The 14,039-nt window shown below is 46.4% G+C and overlaps 1 protein-coding gene across 1 annotated transcript; it reads right to left on the bottom strand.

The window, feature by feature from the left end:
* Nucleotides 1-11,833: 11,833 nt before the first annotated feature.
* Nucleotides 11,834-13,398, bottom strand: LOC126027174 (metallothionein-2A-like). The gene is made up of 3 exons (XM_049786163.1): nt 13,371-13,398; nt 12,787-12,852; nt 11,834-11,925 (listed from the first exon to the last, which is right to left on the bottom strand). The coding sequence occupies exons 1-3, from the start codon at nt 13,396-13,398 to the stop codon at nt 11,834-11,836; spliced, it is 186 nt and encodes a 61-aa protein (XP_049642120.1).
* Nucleotides 13,399-14,039: the final 641 nt, after the last annotated feature.

The following is a 14,039-nucleotide window of genomic DNA, read 5'->3' as shown; positions in this document are numbered from 1 at the left end:
TCCTGGCAGGTCCATGCAGAGAAGGGCCTCGAAGGAGGCTTCTATGGGAGCTGAGCACAAACTCCTGGCCATTCCTGCACTATATTCTCTCTGTTCTTGTAAGTGTTGGAAATTTCCATAAGAGTGTGTAAAATGAAGGATGAAAGAAATGCCGCAGAATAGTTAATGACACTTGGGAATTATTGACTAAGTCTCCAAGAGAAAAGTCAGCTCAAAATCACTCACTCAACAATTTAATGCAAAATCTAGTTAAATGGGTCATGGAGATAGCTCAGAGAGCTGAGCACAGGTTTCATGTGTGTGGGAGGCCTAGGTTTGATTTCTAGCATAAAAGAGGTTCCCAAGGGCCTGGAGAGATAGCACAGCGGTGTTTACCTTGCAAGCAGCCGATCCGGGACCAAAGGTGGTTAGTTTGAATCCTGGTGTCCCATATGGTCCCCCGTGCCTGCCAGGAGCTATTTCTGAGCAGACAGCCAGGAGTAACCCCTGAGCAATGCCGGGTGTGGCCCAAAAACCAAAAAAAAAAAAAAGAGAGAGAGAAAAAAAAAAAGAAGTTCCCAAGACCCCTGATCTCGGAGTTGAAAGTAGCCCATGAGAAACACTGAGTGTGGCCCCCAAACAACTACAAAATCTATGTATACACTGAGGGAGGGAGATTTTTGAAAATGACAAAACCCCCTACCTGCCTGTATTGGAAGATTGAACTCAGAGCTCCCCATGGTCCCATGTCCTGTCATTTACCCAGTCTGCTAGTAGCTTATTTTTTTAATATTAAGAAATTGGAACATACATAAGTAATGACTCAGCTCTTCCACTTCTCAAAAGAGGAGTCTCAGAGGGAAATAAGATAAAAAAATCTGCTCAAGTGTCTATGAGCTGAAATTGGACTTTAAAAGAAAAAGCACAATATGGGGCCAGAGTGATAGCACAGTGGTAGGGCAGACCTGGGTTCGATCTCTGGCATCCCATATGGTCCCCCAAGCCAGGAGCGATTTCTGAGCACAAAGCCAGGAGTAAGTCCTGAACATCACCAGGTGTGGCCCCCAAACAAACAAAATAAAGCACAATATTTACTTGTTGAAATATTAGGCTGCAGACAAGAAGAAAATACTAACATATGTATGCCCAGACCTTTCTAAATACTTAGGACTAGAGAATAGTACAGCAGGAAAGGCATTTCCTTATACACACAGACCTCAGTTCAATTCCTTGCATCTTATATGATCTGCTGAGAACTACCAAAAGTGATCCTTGAATGCAGAGCCAGGAGTAAACCTTGAACAGTGCCAGGTATGACCCCAAAACAAAACAAACAAGCCCAAACCTACTTAGCTCAGTTGAGTAACTCCTTTTTGCACCCGATGGGTACATTCCCGGCTCTTGCTTCTTTTTCACTGACACTATGCCAGACACTGTTCTGGGCCTGGAGATGGACACTCTATGATGGTCAGAGCAAGCAGCAGAGACAGGCCTTGTGCCTCCCACATTCAGGCTTGGGATGTGGATTGGACAGTTTGACCACAACCTTTGCCCCCAAACCATCAAAGTTATATCTTGTTATATCTTGTTCTCTGGAACCCATAATCACCATTATGGGCCAGTTCAATTTCCACTGTGGAGGATGAAATTTTAGGCTCCTACTCTTTCTTCCTGGATCCTTAAGGCAATGAACAAAGGAAATACAGGCTAGATCTCATCTGATAAAATAAAATGTAAATGTGAGTTTATGGGGCTAAAGCGGTGGCTTAAGGGGTAAGGCGTCTGCCTTGCGCACACTAACCTAGAACAGACCACGGTTTGATTCCCCGGCTTCCCATATGGTCCCCTGAGGCAGGAGCAATTTTTTTTTTTTTTTTTTGGTTTTTGGGTCACACCCAGCAGTGCTCAGGGATTACTCCTGACTCTATGCTCAGAAATGGCTCCTGGCAGGCTCGGGAGACTGTATGGGATGCCGGGATTTGAACCACTATCCTTCAACATGCAAGGCAAATGTCTTACCTCCATGCTATCTCTCCGGCTCTGCCAGGAGCAAATTTCTGAGTGCATAGCCAGGAGTAACCCCTGAGCGTCACTGGGTGTGGCCCAAAAATCCCCCCCAAAAAAGTGAGTTTATTATATTAACTCTTAGGCTAAATAAAGGTGGTGGGGTGTGTTTTTTAATCATAATTATAAAACAATCTTATAATAACTAATAATGTCTTATGAATGTATTCTTTCAATTAATAACTCTCTAACCAAAAATATCTTTAATTTATTAGTCACCTTTTCTGACTTTTTTATTCAGGCATCCTGCTTTTTGGGGAGAGGGGGCCACAGGCGACAGTGCTGAAGACTTACTCCTGATTCTGTGCTCAGGGATTATTCCTGGCAGGCTCAGGGGACCATATGGAACGCTGGAGATCAAACTTGGGTTAGCCGCATGCAAGGCAAGAGCCCTATCAGCTGCATTATCACTCTGATCCTAGACATCTGCCATTTAATGTCGTTAGTAAGCAATAATTTTTTCCTTTAAAAAGAAAGGTAAGTGCCAAAGTGATAGCATAGAGGTAGGGTGTTTGCCTTGCATGCAGAAGGATGGTGGTTTGAATCCCTGTATTCCATATGGTCCCTCGAGCCTGCCAGGAGTGATTTCTGAGCATAGAGCCAGGAGTAACCCCTGAGCGCTGCCGGTTGTGACCCAAAATCAAACAAGCAAACAAATAAATAAAAAAAAGGTAGGTTGGGGTGGATTTAGCGTGGGTCTGATTTATAGGGTATCATGGCCCATGAGAATCTCTAGGACTGGAGAGATGGTACAGCAGATAAGGAACTTATCTTTCATCGTGCTGCGGATCTGGGTTCATCCCTGGCATCTCCTATGGTCCCCCGAGCCCCGCCAGAAGTAATGACAGGTACTAGGGGATGGGTGGGGTAATTTCTAGAAGGGAAGAGGCCTAAGTGAAGATGAGAGACACAGTTTGCAGAGCATCCCAGGCTCGGGAACCAGGAGATGCAGAGGCAGACCATTTTCAGTGAGTGTGAGGAAGAGGACAAGCAAAGGTAGCTGGTGGGAGAAGCCTTACAAGGTTTGTAGGCTGGTCAGACCTGGACTTGTATCCTTAAAGAAAAGGTGGGTTTGGGATCTGTCTGGGATCGAAGGGTCACGTGGCCCATAAAACCCTCAGGTGCTGCCCCTGGGTTTGAGTCTTAAGCTTTGGGCTTCTTAGCTGGCTAAATGTAAGGAACCACCAGGTGGCGGCAGACACCCAGGAATGGAATTTAAACCCCTTTAAACTAGAACATGTTCAGACTTGCCCTATATATATATATATATATATATATATATATATATATATATATATATATATATATATATATATATATATATATATATATATATATATATATATATATATATATTTTTTTTTTTTTAGGCAGGCAGTTCATCTGGGTGTGAAACCTGCCCCTCTCCAGTATCACTGAAAGTAACCTCCGTCTAGTTCTATTGGGAGAAATCTCTCCTACCCAGCACTTCCAGGGACAGCACCTAAGTACCACTAAGTGAGACCTCCAAATTGTTTCCAGGTAAATAAATCAATGAGTTAAAACCAACAGGTTTAATTTGTGCCTGCAACAAGAGCCATTTGATATTATATGGAAAGGTTTGGATGGTCACAATCAGGGAAAACTACTGGCATCTAACAGGTAGAGACCAGAGATACTGTTCAACATCTGACACAGCCCAGGACAGTCAAACAAGAATTTATTGGACCCTCAGTAAGACAGGTTAAAATCCCTAGATTTAGCCAATCCAGAACCACCATGTGCTTTTGCCTCTTATAAGGGCTCAGAAGAGAAAAAGGACAGTTACTAGAAATGAAAGAATCCAATCAACTATGAACTTCAGCTCATGGTTTAAAACTGAGCAAAAGGGGCTAGAACAATAGTGAATTAGGTAAAGCATTTACACAGTACCAACCTGATTTCAATCCATGGCATCCCATATGATCCCTTGAGCCCTTCCAGGAAGGTTCCTAAGTGCTGAGCCAGGAGTGACCTCTGAGTCTCATCAGTTCTTCCCCTCAAACAAACCAATGAACACAAGACCTTTTTTTTTCTTTAGAAAATAGCTGAGCTATTCCACAATGTCATTAGTGATGAAGAAAAATGTTAACTAATGTCTGGGGGTATGGGTCAGTGGTAGAGAGTACTTAACTTGAATGTGTGAAGTTCTGGGTTTGATTCCTGACAGAGAGACAGGGACAGACAGAGACAGAGAGAAGAAAAAAAATCAAATCTAATAAATAAGATACAACTGTGTGCCCATTTGATTGGCATATCTGAAACCTCAAGCTGCAAGTCAGGCTGTGACCCAGAGTGTGTGGATGAGAGACCATAGGTCAGAAAGTGTCAGAAAGTGGGTCAGAATGAGTAAGGCTGTAGGTCAGAGGCTGTGGGCCAGAGGTGCCATCCTAGTATTCTGGGCACACACTGAAGAGTTCAATTTTCACACAAAGAGAGCCAGGCATCAATATTAGGTTTGCAGCATAATATTCCACACTGAGGCTGAGAACTTTTTGATGCTTAAGACAGCAGGTAAGGGACAGAGTCGGCCAGCAGGTGGCATCATGGACCTACAGCACTATAAGTAGCAGGAATCTGTGGGAATTGGCCCTGTGCTCTATTGCCTCCTGCTATCAAGGTTCAAACTTGCCTATGTTGGGGTTGAAGTTGTGGCGCAGTGGTAGGGCATTTGCTTTGCACGTAGCTTACTCAGGACGGGCCATGGTTCAATCCTATGGCATCCCATATGGTCCCCCAAGTCAGGAGTGATTTCTGGGTACATAGCCAGGAGTAACCTCTGAGTGTCACCAACCCCCCCCCCCCCAAAAAAAAACCTACCTGTGTTCTTGCTTCCCCAACTCATGTCACCCTAGAAGGTAGAAACTATCTGATCCCTCATTGTCAACCAATCCTTGTCACATGCCCGACAGAGTAGAAGCCACCATTGACAAACACATTCACATTCCAACATGGTGCTGCTTCTTCCCATAGCCCTCTCTGGTGTCCATTACCTGACCCTCCTTTCCCACCTTGAGGCATGTTCTCTCACTGCGCCTTCCTCTGGGCATGGCACAGGCCCACAGTGGGATGGGTATGCTCTAAGGGGAGTTGGGGTGCAAGTTCTCCTCACAGTATCCTTTTGGGTGTTTTTCTTCTCAAATGGCTGCCTTTGGAGATCTCATCTGGGTTTTACTCATCTGTGCCAGGCACTCTTGAGTCCCACCAGACACAATGGCCTATCACACTGGAATCTCAGTGGATTGGTCCATGCTTCAGATCTCTGCCAGGAAAGACATTTCCCAGGAGTGAGAGTGGAGAGTGGCCAGAAGAAACCCAACTCCTGGGCATGTTGCACAGGCCCTGGCAAGAGGATATGGCCCAGAAACTGAGAGCCGTTCTCTACATATTCAGAGCTCAGCCTCTGAGACATCTCAACACAGTGGGGCCCCACCACACCCAGGCTGCCTATTTGCCAGAGTAGAATTAAATTCTGGCTCTTTAGAGGAAGGAACAGGGCTGGAGAGAGGGAGGAGCTGAGGAAGGGCATTGAGCTGGGGGTGCAGGATGCCCAGAGGGTCTGTGCTCCTGTGATGACTTTCCCTGTGAAAGTCAGCAGGACAATGTCTGGCCCAGAAGACAAGGGTCTTCACCTCCAGCTTGTTTGGGATCCCTGAAGGATGTACACAGTGGCAGTGGAGGGGTTTCCCAAAAAAGTTGGGTGCTGGGTCATGTTTAATCCAGGCTGGCACTGACTAAGGGCACTCCAGGACTGGGTTCCAGTAAAGCATATCTGTCTCTGCAGGACCATGACCCACAGTCACCAAAATGCTTGGAAAGCCTCTGCTTCAGCCTAGCTCTGAGGGTACAGGGGAGCTGATTTAGGACAGAGTCCAGGTGGTCTAATGTGGCTCTAGACCTACTATGACAAGGCTTCTCATGGTAAGATTGGGTGGGAATGGAGGGGGAGTCCTACATCTCAGTTCCCAGTTTTGTGAGATAACCTCTGGGCTCCTGGGTTTCCTCGACATCCCAGCCCTGCTCACATGTTTCCCAGCCTGGCCTCAGTCTGTTTCCTGGAGGGTGGAGAACAGAGACAGATGGGTAAGACCCAGGGTATGTGCTCTGCAGTGGGAGGGAGTCCAGGTTTGATCTCTGCCACTGCACTGTTCCTGAGCACAGCCCTGGGAGTGGCCCTGTAGCCTCACTCTTGCACTGCAAGGAGTGGCCCCTATTTTAAAGATGGGGCCAGGGTTTAGGGGTAGTATAGGATGCAGGTCCCCAGAATCACTGGGCATAGCTCTGATGGCCCCTAAGCCCTGCCAGGGAGACCCTGGCAGTTCTCAGCACCACAGGGACATCCTTAGGCTGAGAAAGAAACCATCTTGTACCTCATTGGCCAATTATATCTGGAAATTATCCACTAGTGCCTTGGCATCTACTTGAAAGCTCTTCCCCTTGTAACAAAAGAACAGCTAAGTTTGTGTAGACAAAGACCCAGAGGGTCTCCTAACTCCCAGGCAGGGAACTATGCATCCAGACAGATACCAGTCATTACTCCCTCACCAAACTTCCTTCCTGTCTCTGTGAAAACCAGACTGTGAAGGGGACGGGGGAAAGACCTCCACAGAGGAGGGAAAAACCAGAAAGTAGTTATGTGGAATGATAGGAGGGCATGGATTTGTCTGGATGGGGTTGGGTGGGGTGGGTGCCTGCATACCCCTGCTCTGTCGTGGGCTTCACCATCCCAATGCCCTCCACAGCCCAGTGAGCTGACACCTCCTTATGAGTCCTTAGATCTTGATGAAGGATCCCCAGGGTGCAAGGGTGAGGCACAGTAGCCTTGGTAACTGGGAATGCACCTGTGTTTGGTCTCTTCCACATCCCCTCAACCAGTGTGTTGATGATGGTGGGGCTGTGCCTGAACTCAGAAACAGTCTTGATCAGCCCCTAGGGGTACCAGCAGGAGACTGGAGAGCATGGATTACCAAAGTCTTCCCAAAATGGTTTCCCAAAGAGGTTACCAAAGTCTTCCCAGGGATCTTTTTGTAAAGGTAGGTCTGAGCCCAGGGCAAAAGGGGTGACTCCTTTATGCTGCTCTCTTGCAGTTGACAAATAAACTCCCCAGATCTATTGGGGACTTGGGTCAAACCTTGTTCAGCAAAAGAACAGGCAATAATAATGTCCCTCAGTGCCCAGCAAGCACTTTCCACAATTTTCGTATGGTAAAGAGACAGCGTGTGATCACTGCTCACTGAACCCTGGCCCAGCCTCTTTGAACTAACTCCACAAGTGCCAAACACCCCAAACCTCAACCCCATGGGAGAACTACTATTTTTATCCCTGTTGTTTTTCTTCTTTTCTTTTTTTCTTAAAGAAATTTTTATTGGGCCAGTACAGCAGATAAGGCATTTGCCTTGCACATAACTGACTCAGATTCCATCCCTGGCATCCCATATGATTCCCTGAACCCACCAGGAGTAATTCTTGAATCCAGAGCCATAAATAATCCCTGAGCACTGCTAGGTGTGGCCCCCAAACAAACAAAACTATTGTAATACTATGATTTACCAATCCATTCCTAAAACAGTTGTTTCAGGCATTAAGTGTTCAAACATCCATCCCACCACCAGTATGACCTTGCCTTCACCAGTGTCCTCAATTTCCACTCACCACCCTAATGTGACCCTTTTCAGATACAAATTTAGTTCATATTGTTTCTTCCAACACAAAGACAGATAGAATTATTAAAACTTAGATTAATAAGTGTCAATTTGTAAAATATATTATATCTTTCCATGGTGTTTCTAAAGTCATTGTCTAAAATTTTACTTGGCTGTAGTTGGTGCTAGTTGAGCTTTCTGTATTATTTTTAGACTCAACTCACCTAGCTTGGTCTTGGTGAACTTTATTTATTTTTTATTTTTATTTATTTATTTTATTATTTTCTTTTTGTGGTCGTGGACTTCTATGCCACTTTCCCATCAGACTTGCTGCAATCTTACAGGACTGGCACTGCTATGAAATAGCAACGTGCTCCAAGAGCTATAGATCTGAGACAATCTAGTGGCTTGGCACTTTGATGAGGTTGAGGTTGAGTTGTGGAGCTGGGCTGTTTCTGTCAGAGGGCATTGGGGGTAGCTATGAGCTGCTGTGGCTTCATGCAGAAAGGGGATTCTGTCCTGACCCCTTCTGAGATGGCTCCAGAGCTGTCTGTCAGTCTAGAACAGTCTACCTGGAAAGATTCAGGAACATCATTGTTCTTTCTCTGTTTTGATGTATGTGTATGTGTTAGTGAAGCAAGATAATTTTTACTGACTGAAACTAATTTAGAAAGATGTAAATGAAGAGAAGAGGAAATACATGTTTAACAGAGAGCATGGACTTCACCAACGTGGACAAAATTAATAAGCAAAGATAGATGAAGACAAGTGAGATGCATGTCTAAGGAATAACACAGATTGGTGAGTGATACTGCTGTCCCTGTATTATAGGTGACAATTATGAGGTGCAGAGAGGCCATATGGTTGGATTAGCAAAGAAAGAATGGAGCCCTGGGTCTGGCTAGGCTGTCTCCTGAGCCAACGTCCTCCCTGGTTTCATCAACTCAACAAGGTCTTAGCTTCTGGACTGAAACCAAGCACTGAATTAAAACAAAACAAGAGCCTCCTATAAATTAATCTCTAGTTGAGAGTCCCTTGGGTCATGGCCCTTCCACTCAGAAAGCAGAGGCCCCAGAGGGTGTGGGCATCCGCCTCATACAGGATACAGAAAACAAGCAGCAGCAAGCAGAAGGCTGCTGGCCAGGCTGATGAAAGTGCCATGTGCCTGTCCTCCCAGGGGTGTGGTACTGGGATCCCCTAAAGTATAGTTGGGAAAGAGCACGTTTGTCCCATTGGCACAGGGCCTGGAAGAGTAAACATGCCAGTGCCATAGTATATTCAGTTCACGCCCCACGAGGCCACGTTTTGTTACCAAGAAACAGCAGCCTGGCACCAGTGCTGCCCACAGGGGTATGTTCATGGACTGAGCCCCCAAGGTGGTTCAGATTGCCTCCTCACCTATTTTCCCCACTGTGACTCCTTATATAGTGGGGCCTTCGTGCAGGGTGGAGCATGCCTGTTTCCTGTTACACAAGCAGAACAGACAAACTTCATATTTCTGACCCCTCTGCCGCAAGGAGAGAATTACTTCCTTTCCCTTCTGCTCTGCTCCCCATTTCTACTCTGTAGTCTAGAGGTCTTAGGGGAATGGTCAAGGCCCACTGTACTTCTCCAAGTGGATCTGAGAACATCTTTCTGAGTTACAACCTTAGGGTTTGTTGAAAATTCAGAATTTTTTAGGTATTATTATGGTGAAGGGATAGATGTTGGATCATTGTAGGAATGAAACTCAATCATGAATTTTCCTATACATGGATGTACATGGAAAGTAAGTCAGAGGGAGAGAGAAAGACGCAGAATGATTTCACTCATCTATGGGTTTTAAGAAAAATGATAGACATTTTTAACAGTATTTCAGAGACAAGAAAGATGAGGGCTGGTAGGTGCAGCTCATGACATGAAGCTCACCACAAAGAGTGAAGAGTGCAGTTAGAGAAATAACTACACTGAAAACTATAATAACAATGTGAATGAATGAGGGAAGTAGAAAGCCTGTCTTGTGTACAGTATGGGTGGGGTGGGGAGAAGGGAGAACTGGGAAATTGGTGGTGGGAATCTTGCATTGGTGAAGGGGGGTGTTCTTTACATGACTATAATCATACAACTACAATCATATTTGTAATCACGGTGTATAAATAAAGATAATTAAAAAAAAGAAACTCAATCATGAACTTTGCAACTATGTATATCACAGTGATTCAATTAAAGTTTTTTTTGTTTTGTTTTTTTTTTTTTGGTTTTTGGGCCACACCCGGTGACGCTCAGGGGCCACTCCCAGCTATGTGCTCAGAAATTGCTCCTGGCTTGGGGGACCTTATGGGATTCTGGGGATCAAACCCAGGTCTGTCCTGGGCCAGCTGTGTGCAAGGCAAATACCTTATTGCTGTGCTATTGCTTAGCCCTTCAATTAAAGAATTATTAAAGAAAAACATGACAATAGAGTTCTCTGAGCTGAGATAGGGTTAAGGCACATACCTTACTGCAGATGATACTGTTTGATTTCCAGTACCATGTGGTTCCCCCAAACATTTCTGGGTACAGCCTTAAAAGGGTGGCATGAGTAATTCCTGTCACTGCAGGGCCTAAGGAGCATCATATCCTTGGGTTCTCCCATTGAGTCATTGATGGAGGGAGGGAGCCCCATGCCTCTAGAACACTGCCTGGGAGAGCCACTCCCTCCCCACAAAATAAATTTAATTAAAAAGTAAATAAAGTAAATAAATAATTAAAGACATCAGAGACATAGTTCAGCAGGTAAGGAATTTGTCTTGCACATGCCTGACCCATCTTGAGTCTAACCACACCAAATTGTCCCCCCTCCTTCAACCTGACAGAAGTGACCCTGAATGAACCATGAGCACTGCCAAGTGAAACCCCCAAACCAAAAATACATTAGCTCTGAGCCCAGAGGTTAAAGTTCTGCCTGGCAAGTCTGAGGCTTGGATCCTCAATTCTTCAACTCATTGCTGCATGCACCTACTGTAGCCCTTGTAGCTCTGCCATCTGGGATCCCTGATGTCACAGCAGAGGGTGCCTCTTTGCTGCACAGCAGGGCATGTGCAGACACCCCAACTAAAGAAGGGTGAGACTCAGGCTAGCATGTGTGGCTCCTGGTGAGGGCCATAATCAGTGTGTGGCACCACACTAGATGTGAGACCCCCCAGTGAACATCACAATCTGTTATGCCTGCACCCCATTCAGGTGGGGGAGTGGAGATCAAACTCCATGCCAAAGCTTATGCTTGGATGCAGGACACCCCCAGACAGCAAAAACTAAGCATGTATACAAACCCAATTTGCCTTTTTGTTTTAATTTGCTTCTGAGCCTCCCAAGAAGTGTTCAGGAGCCCTGGGGTCCCATCCTGGAGATTTTTTATCCAAGTGGGTGGGCAGGTCAATAAAGAGCTCTGAGACTGCAGTACTTGACTCAAGTCACCCTAGCTCTGCTCAGAGATCTCTAGAGCCACACACAACAGTAGTACCAGAATCACTCCAGAGATGTCTGCATGCAAGGTTTCATGCCTTTACCCCAGTGACTCTCCAGTCCCCAACACACCAGGCTCTTCTCCATTTTGGTGCCTTTTCTCCAGATGTCTCTGCTGACAGCAAAGACACTGGGCCGCCTGGACACATGCTTACAACATACACACCCACTGTTTTGTTTCAGACTCCCTGTGTCTCCCACATCTCTCATCCCCAGGATCCCTCCACTGGGAACTTCTGGCTGGTATACAGAGGGGAGCAGGGGCCTCACCAGAGGTTGTGACATTAAAATGAAAATCACAGGGCCTCACCAGAGGTTGTGACATTAAAATGAAAATCACAGGGCCAAGTACTCTCTCTTGAGATGGAACCGGAAACACTGCCATTGTTACAAAGCACAGCAAGGCCAGGCCTGCCTATCTTCATCTGCCTTCTTCAGTGCTCTCCCTCACCATTCCCCATACCACCCATCCCAACTAGAACCAAGCCCTTGCTCCCAATAATCACAAGGCACTGGAGGCAGAATATTTTAGAAGAGTTTATTATCATTCAAATACATAGTAGAAAATGGAATGTAGTGAAAAGCTCCGATGCAGGTGTGTCTGCATTGCTCTATATACATCCACAAGCAGGCTCCTCTGTCTTTTTTCAGGCACAGCAGCTGCACTTGTCTGATGCTCCTTTGCACACACAGCCCTGGGCACACTTTGCACAGTCCACAGGGCAGCAGGGGCAGCAACCTGGGGAGGAGAGGGCAGAATGACATGTCTGAGCTACAGAGTTGACTTCATCGGTCACTTTCTTCCCCAGCTGTACACTTAGTACGTATTTCCATTGCTAGAGACCTGAGTTCAAGGAAGTCTGACCTGTCCTTTTTCTGAGAGCCTGCCCACTCTGTAAGGGCTGCCTGGGCCCCTCTCAGCCCAGGAGAGGTCCAAGAATCCGGAGAACAGAGTAATGGAGGCGAGCACCCAGAACTATGCAACAAAAGAAGGATGTTTCTATGCTCAGAGCAGGGATACCTGCCAGAAGTACCTCCAGGAGGACCCAAAAGCTCTGAGCTGCCTCTCCAAGGAAGTGAGCACCGGAAGATCTGAGAGACCATAGTAGCTACTAAAGTGCTTCCAGAATCCAGGGTCAGAGAGATAGCATGGAGGTAAGGCATTTGTCTTGCATGCAGAAGGACGGTGGTTCGAATCCCGGCATCCCATATGATCCCTGTGCCTGCCAGGGGCAATTTCTGAGCATAGAGCTGGGAGTAATCTCTGAGCATAGAGCCAGGAGTAATCTCTGAGCATGGCCGGGTGTGACTCAAAAACAAAACAAAACAAAACAAAACAAAAAGTGCTTCCAGAATTCACAGGCTTCAGAAAATACACCAGAAGAGCAAAATTTCTGTTCTGTTTAGGTGCTATTTTCTCTTCCTTTTAGGACTTAGTTTCCCTGAACTGTGAGGCATTTGGACGCAACCATCTGGACAGCTCAGGTCTGTCCCAGGTGCTGATGTGGCAATGCCTGAGACTCTTTTTTGAGTTCCTGCTACTAAGCTCGAGGTTCCCCTGCACCCTGCCCAGTGCCCACTCACAGGGATCCGAACTCACTTTTCTTGGTGGAGGAGCATTTGCAGTTTTTGCACTTACAAGGGCCCACGCAGGTACAGGCGCCACCTGTAGGGAGAGAAGATAAGCAGATAAGGGATAAGCACAATTGGGGCATGGGCACCACTGTATTCCTGTGTGCCAATTCCAGGAGTCCTGACCCCGCAGGATCACCTGCTGAAACACCCCTTTATTTCCTGGGGCGAACTGAGAGTCTCTTGTATTCCTTCTCACAGAGATTCCATTCTTCAGACCACATCCAGGCCCACTGGTGCTGGGGCTGACTCTGATGTCCTGAGCTCCAAAGTAGCAATGCCCTCACCCTGTTATTAAGTCAGCAACTCAGAGACCCAGACAGATCCAGCAGCCTCTGACTAAAAGAGTGTGTGTGGGGGGGGGGGGGGAGCATGGCAGAAGACCCCTCTCAGGCTTCCCTACCCTTATAGTCAAAAGAGGAGCCAAAAGAGAAAGAATGCTAGGAAAAAGGCCACAGGAGCTGAAGAAAAGAGCCCCAGTTCCCACTGAAACTGCTCCTTCTTCAGCCCAGTGACCCTTAGTTTCTCCATCTGGAGCCTGGATTTGCTTACCGGAGGAGCAGGTGCAGTTGGGGTCCATGGTCAGTGAAGGTACACTGGGGTTGGTGGAAGAGACAATACGACCTGTGAACTCAACTGCTCCCTTTATAGGATGAGGAGGCGGCAAACGCCAATCCCTTTAATACTCTTGCCAGGCTGATTCAGTGTGCAGGTGTCATGCATGCATGCGCGCGCGCGCGCACACACACACACACACACAATTCCAGCAGGGCTGGCTGTCATACACCAATTTGCCCTGGGCACCCTGTCAAACACATGTTCCTACCTGCTCCTATCCTTGCCACAATTTGCCAGGAGCTCAGCCAGTACCATGACTATCTTTTCCAACTTTGTCCTTGACCCATCATCTCTTTACATTTCCCCATCCCAGCTTGAAACCTCAGTCTGGCACCCTCCAATTCTGACCAGCATCAAGTGTGCAAACAGCAGGACTGGATTGATTTTTACTTCATTCATCCCCATCAATGTTTGTGTCTGTATCCACTTTGACCATTCAACTCACGTCCTTCTTTTTCATTCTTTCTTCCATCTTTCTCCTTCCCTTCCTTCCCTCCTCTTTCCTTTGTTTTTTCCTTCTTTCTTCCCTCTCTTCCTTCCTCCCTTCATTCATATTTCACATTATGGAATATGTGGACACATACATTGAGGTATTATTTTGCC

Source organism: Suncus etruscus, chromosome 14, assembly GCF_024139225.1.
Source record: "Suncus etruscus isolate mSunEtr1 chromosome 14, mSunEtr1.pri.cur, whole genome shotgun sequence".
In the NCBI taxonomy this organism is placed as follows: domain Eukaryota; kingdom Metazoa; phylum Chordata; class Mammalia; order Eulipotyphla; family Soricidae; genus Suncus; species Suncus etruscus.
The sequence above is the reverse complement of the archived record's forward strand: the minus strand, read 5'-3'. Positions and strand labels throughout refer to the sequence as shown.

What these genes read in the sequence shown, in the direction of transcription:
- LOC126027174 (XM_049786163.1), bottom strand. Translation starts at nt 13,398, where the DNA reads ATGGACCCCAACTGCACCTGCTCCTCCG. An exon ending in CAACTGCACCTGCTCCTCCG is followed by an intron (nt 12,853 to 13,370) that starts GTAAGCAAATCC and finishes CTCTCCCTACAG; the next exon opens with GTGGCGCCTGTACCTGCGTG. An exon ending in ATGCTCCTCCACCAAGAAAA is followed by an intron (nt 11,926 to 12,786) that starts GTGAGTTCGGAT and finishes TCTCCTCCCCAG; the next exon opens with GTTGCTGCCCCTGCTGCCCT.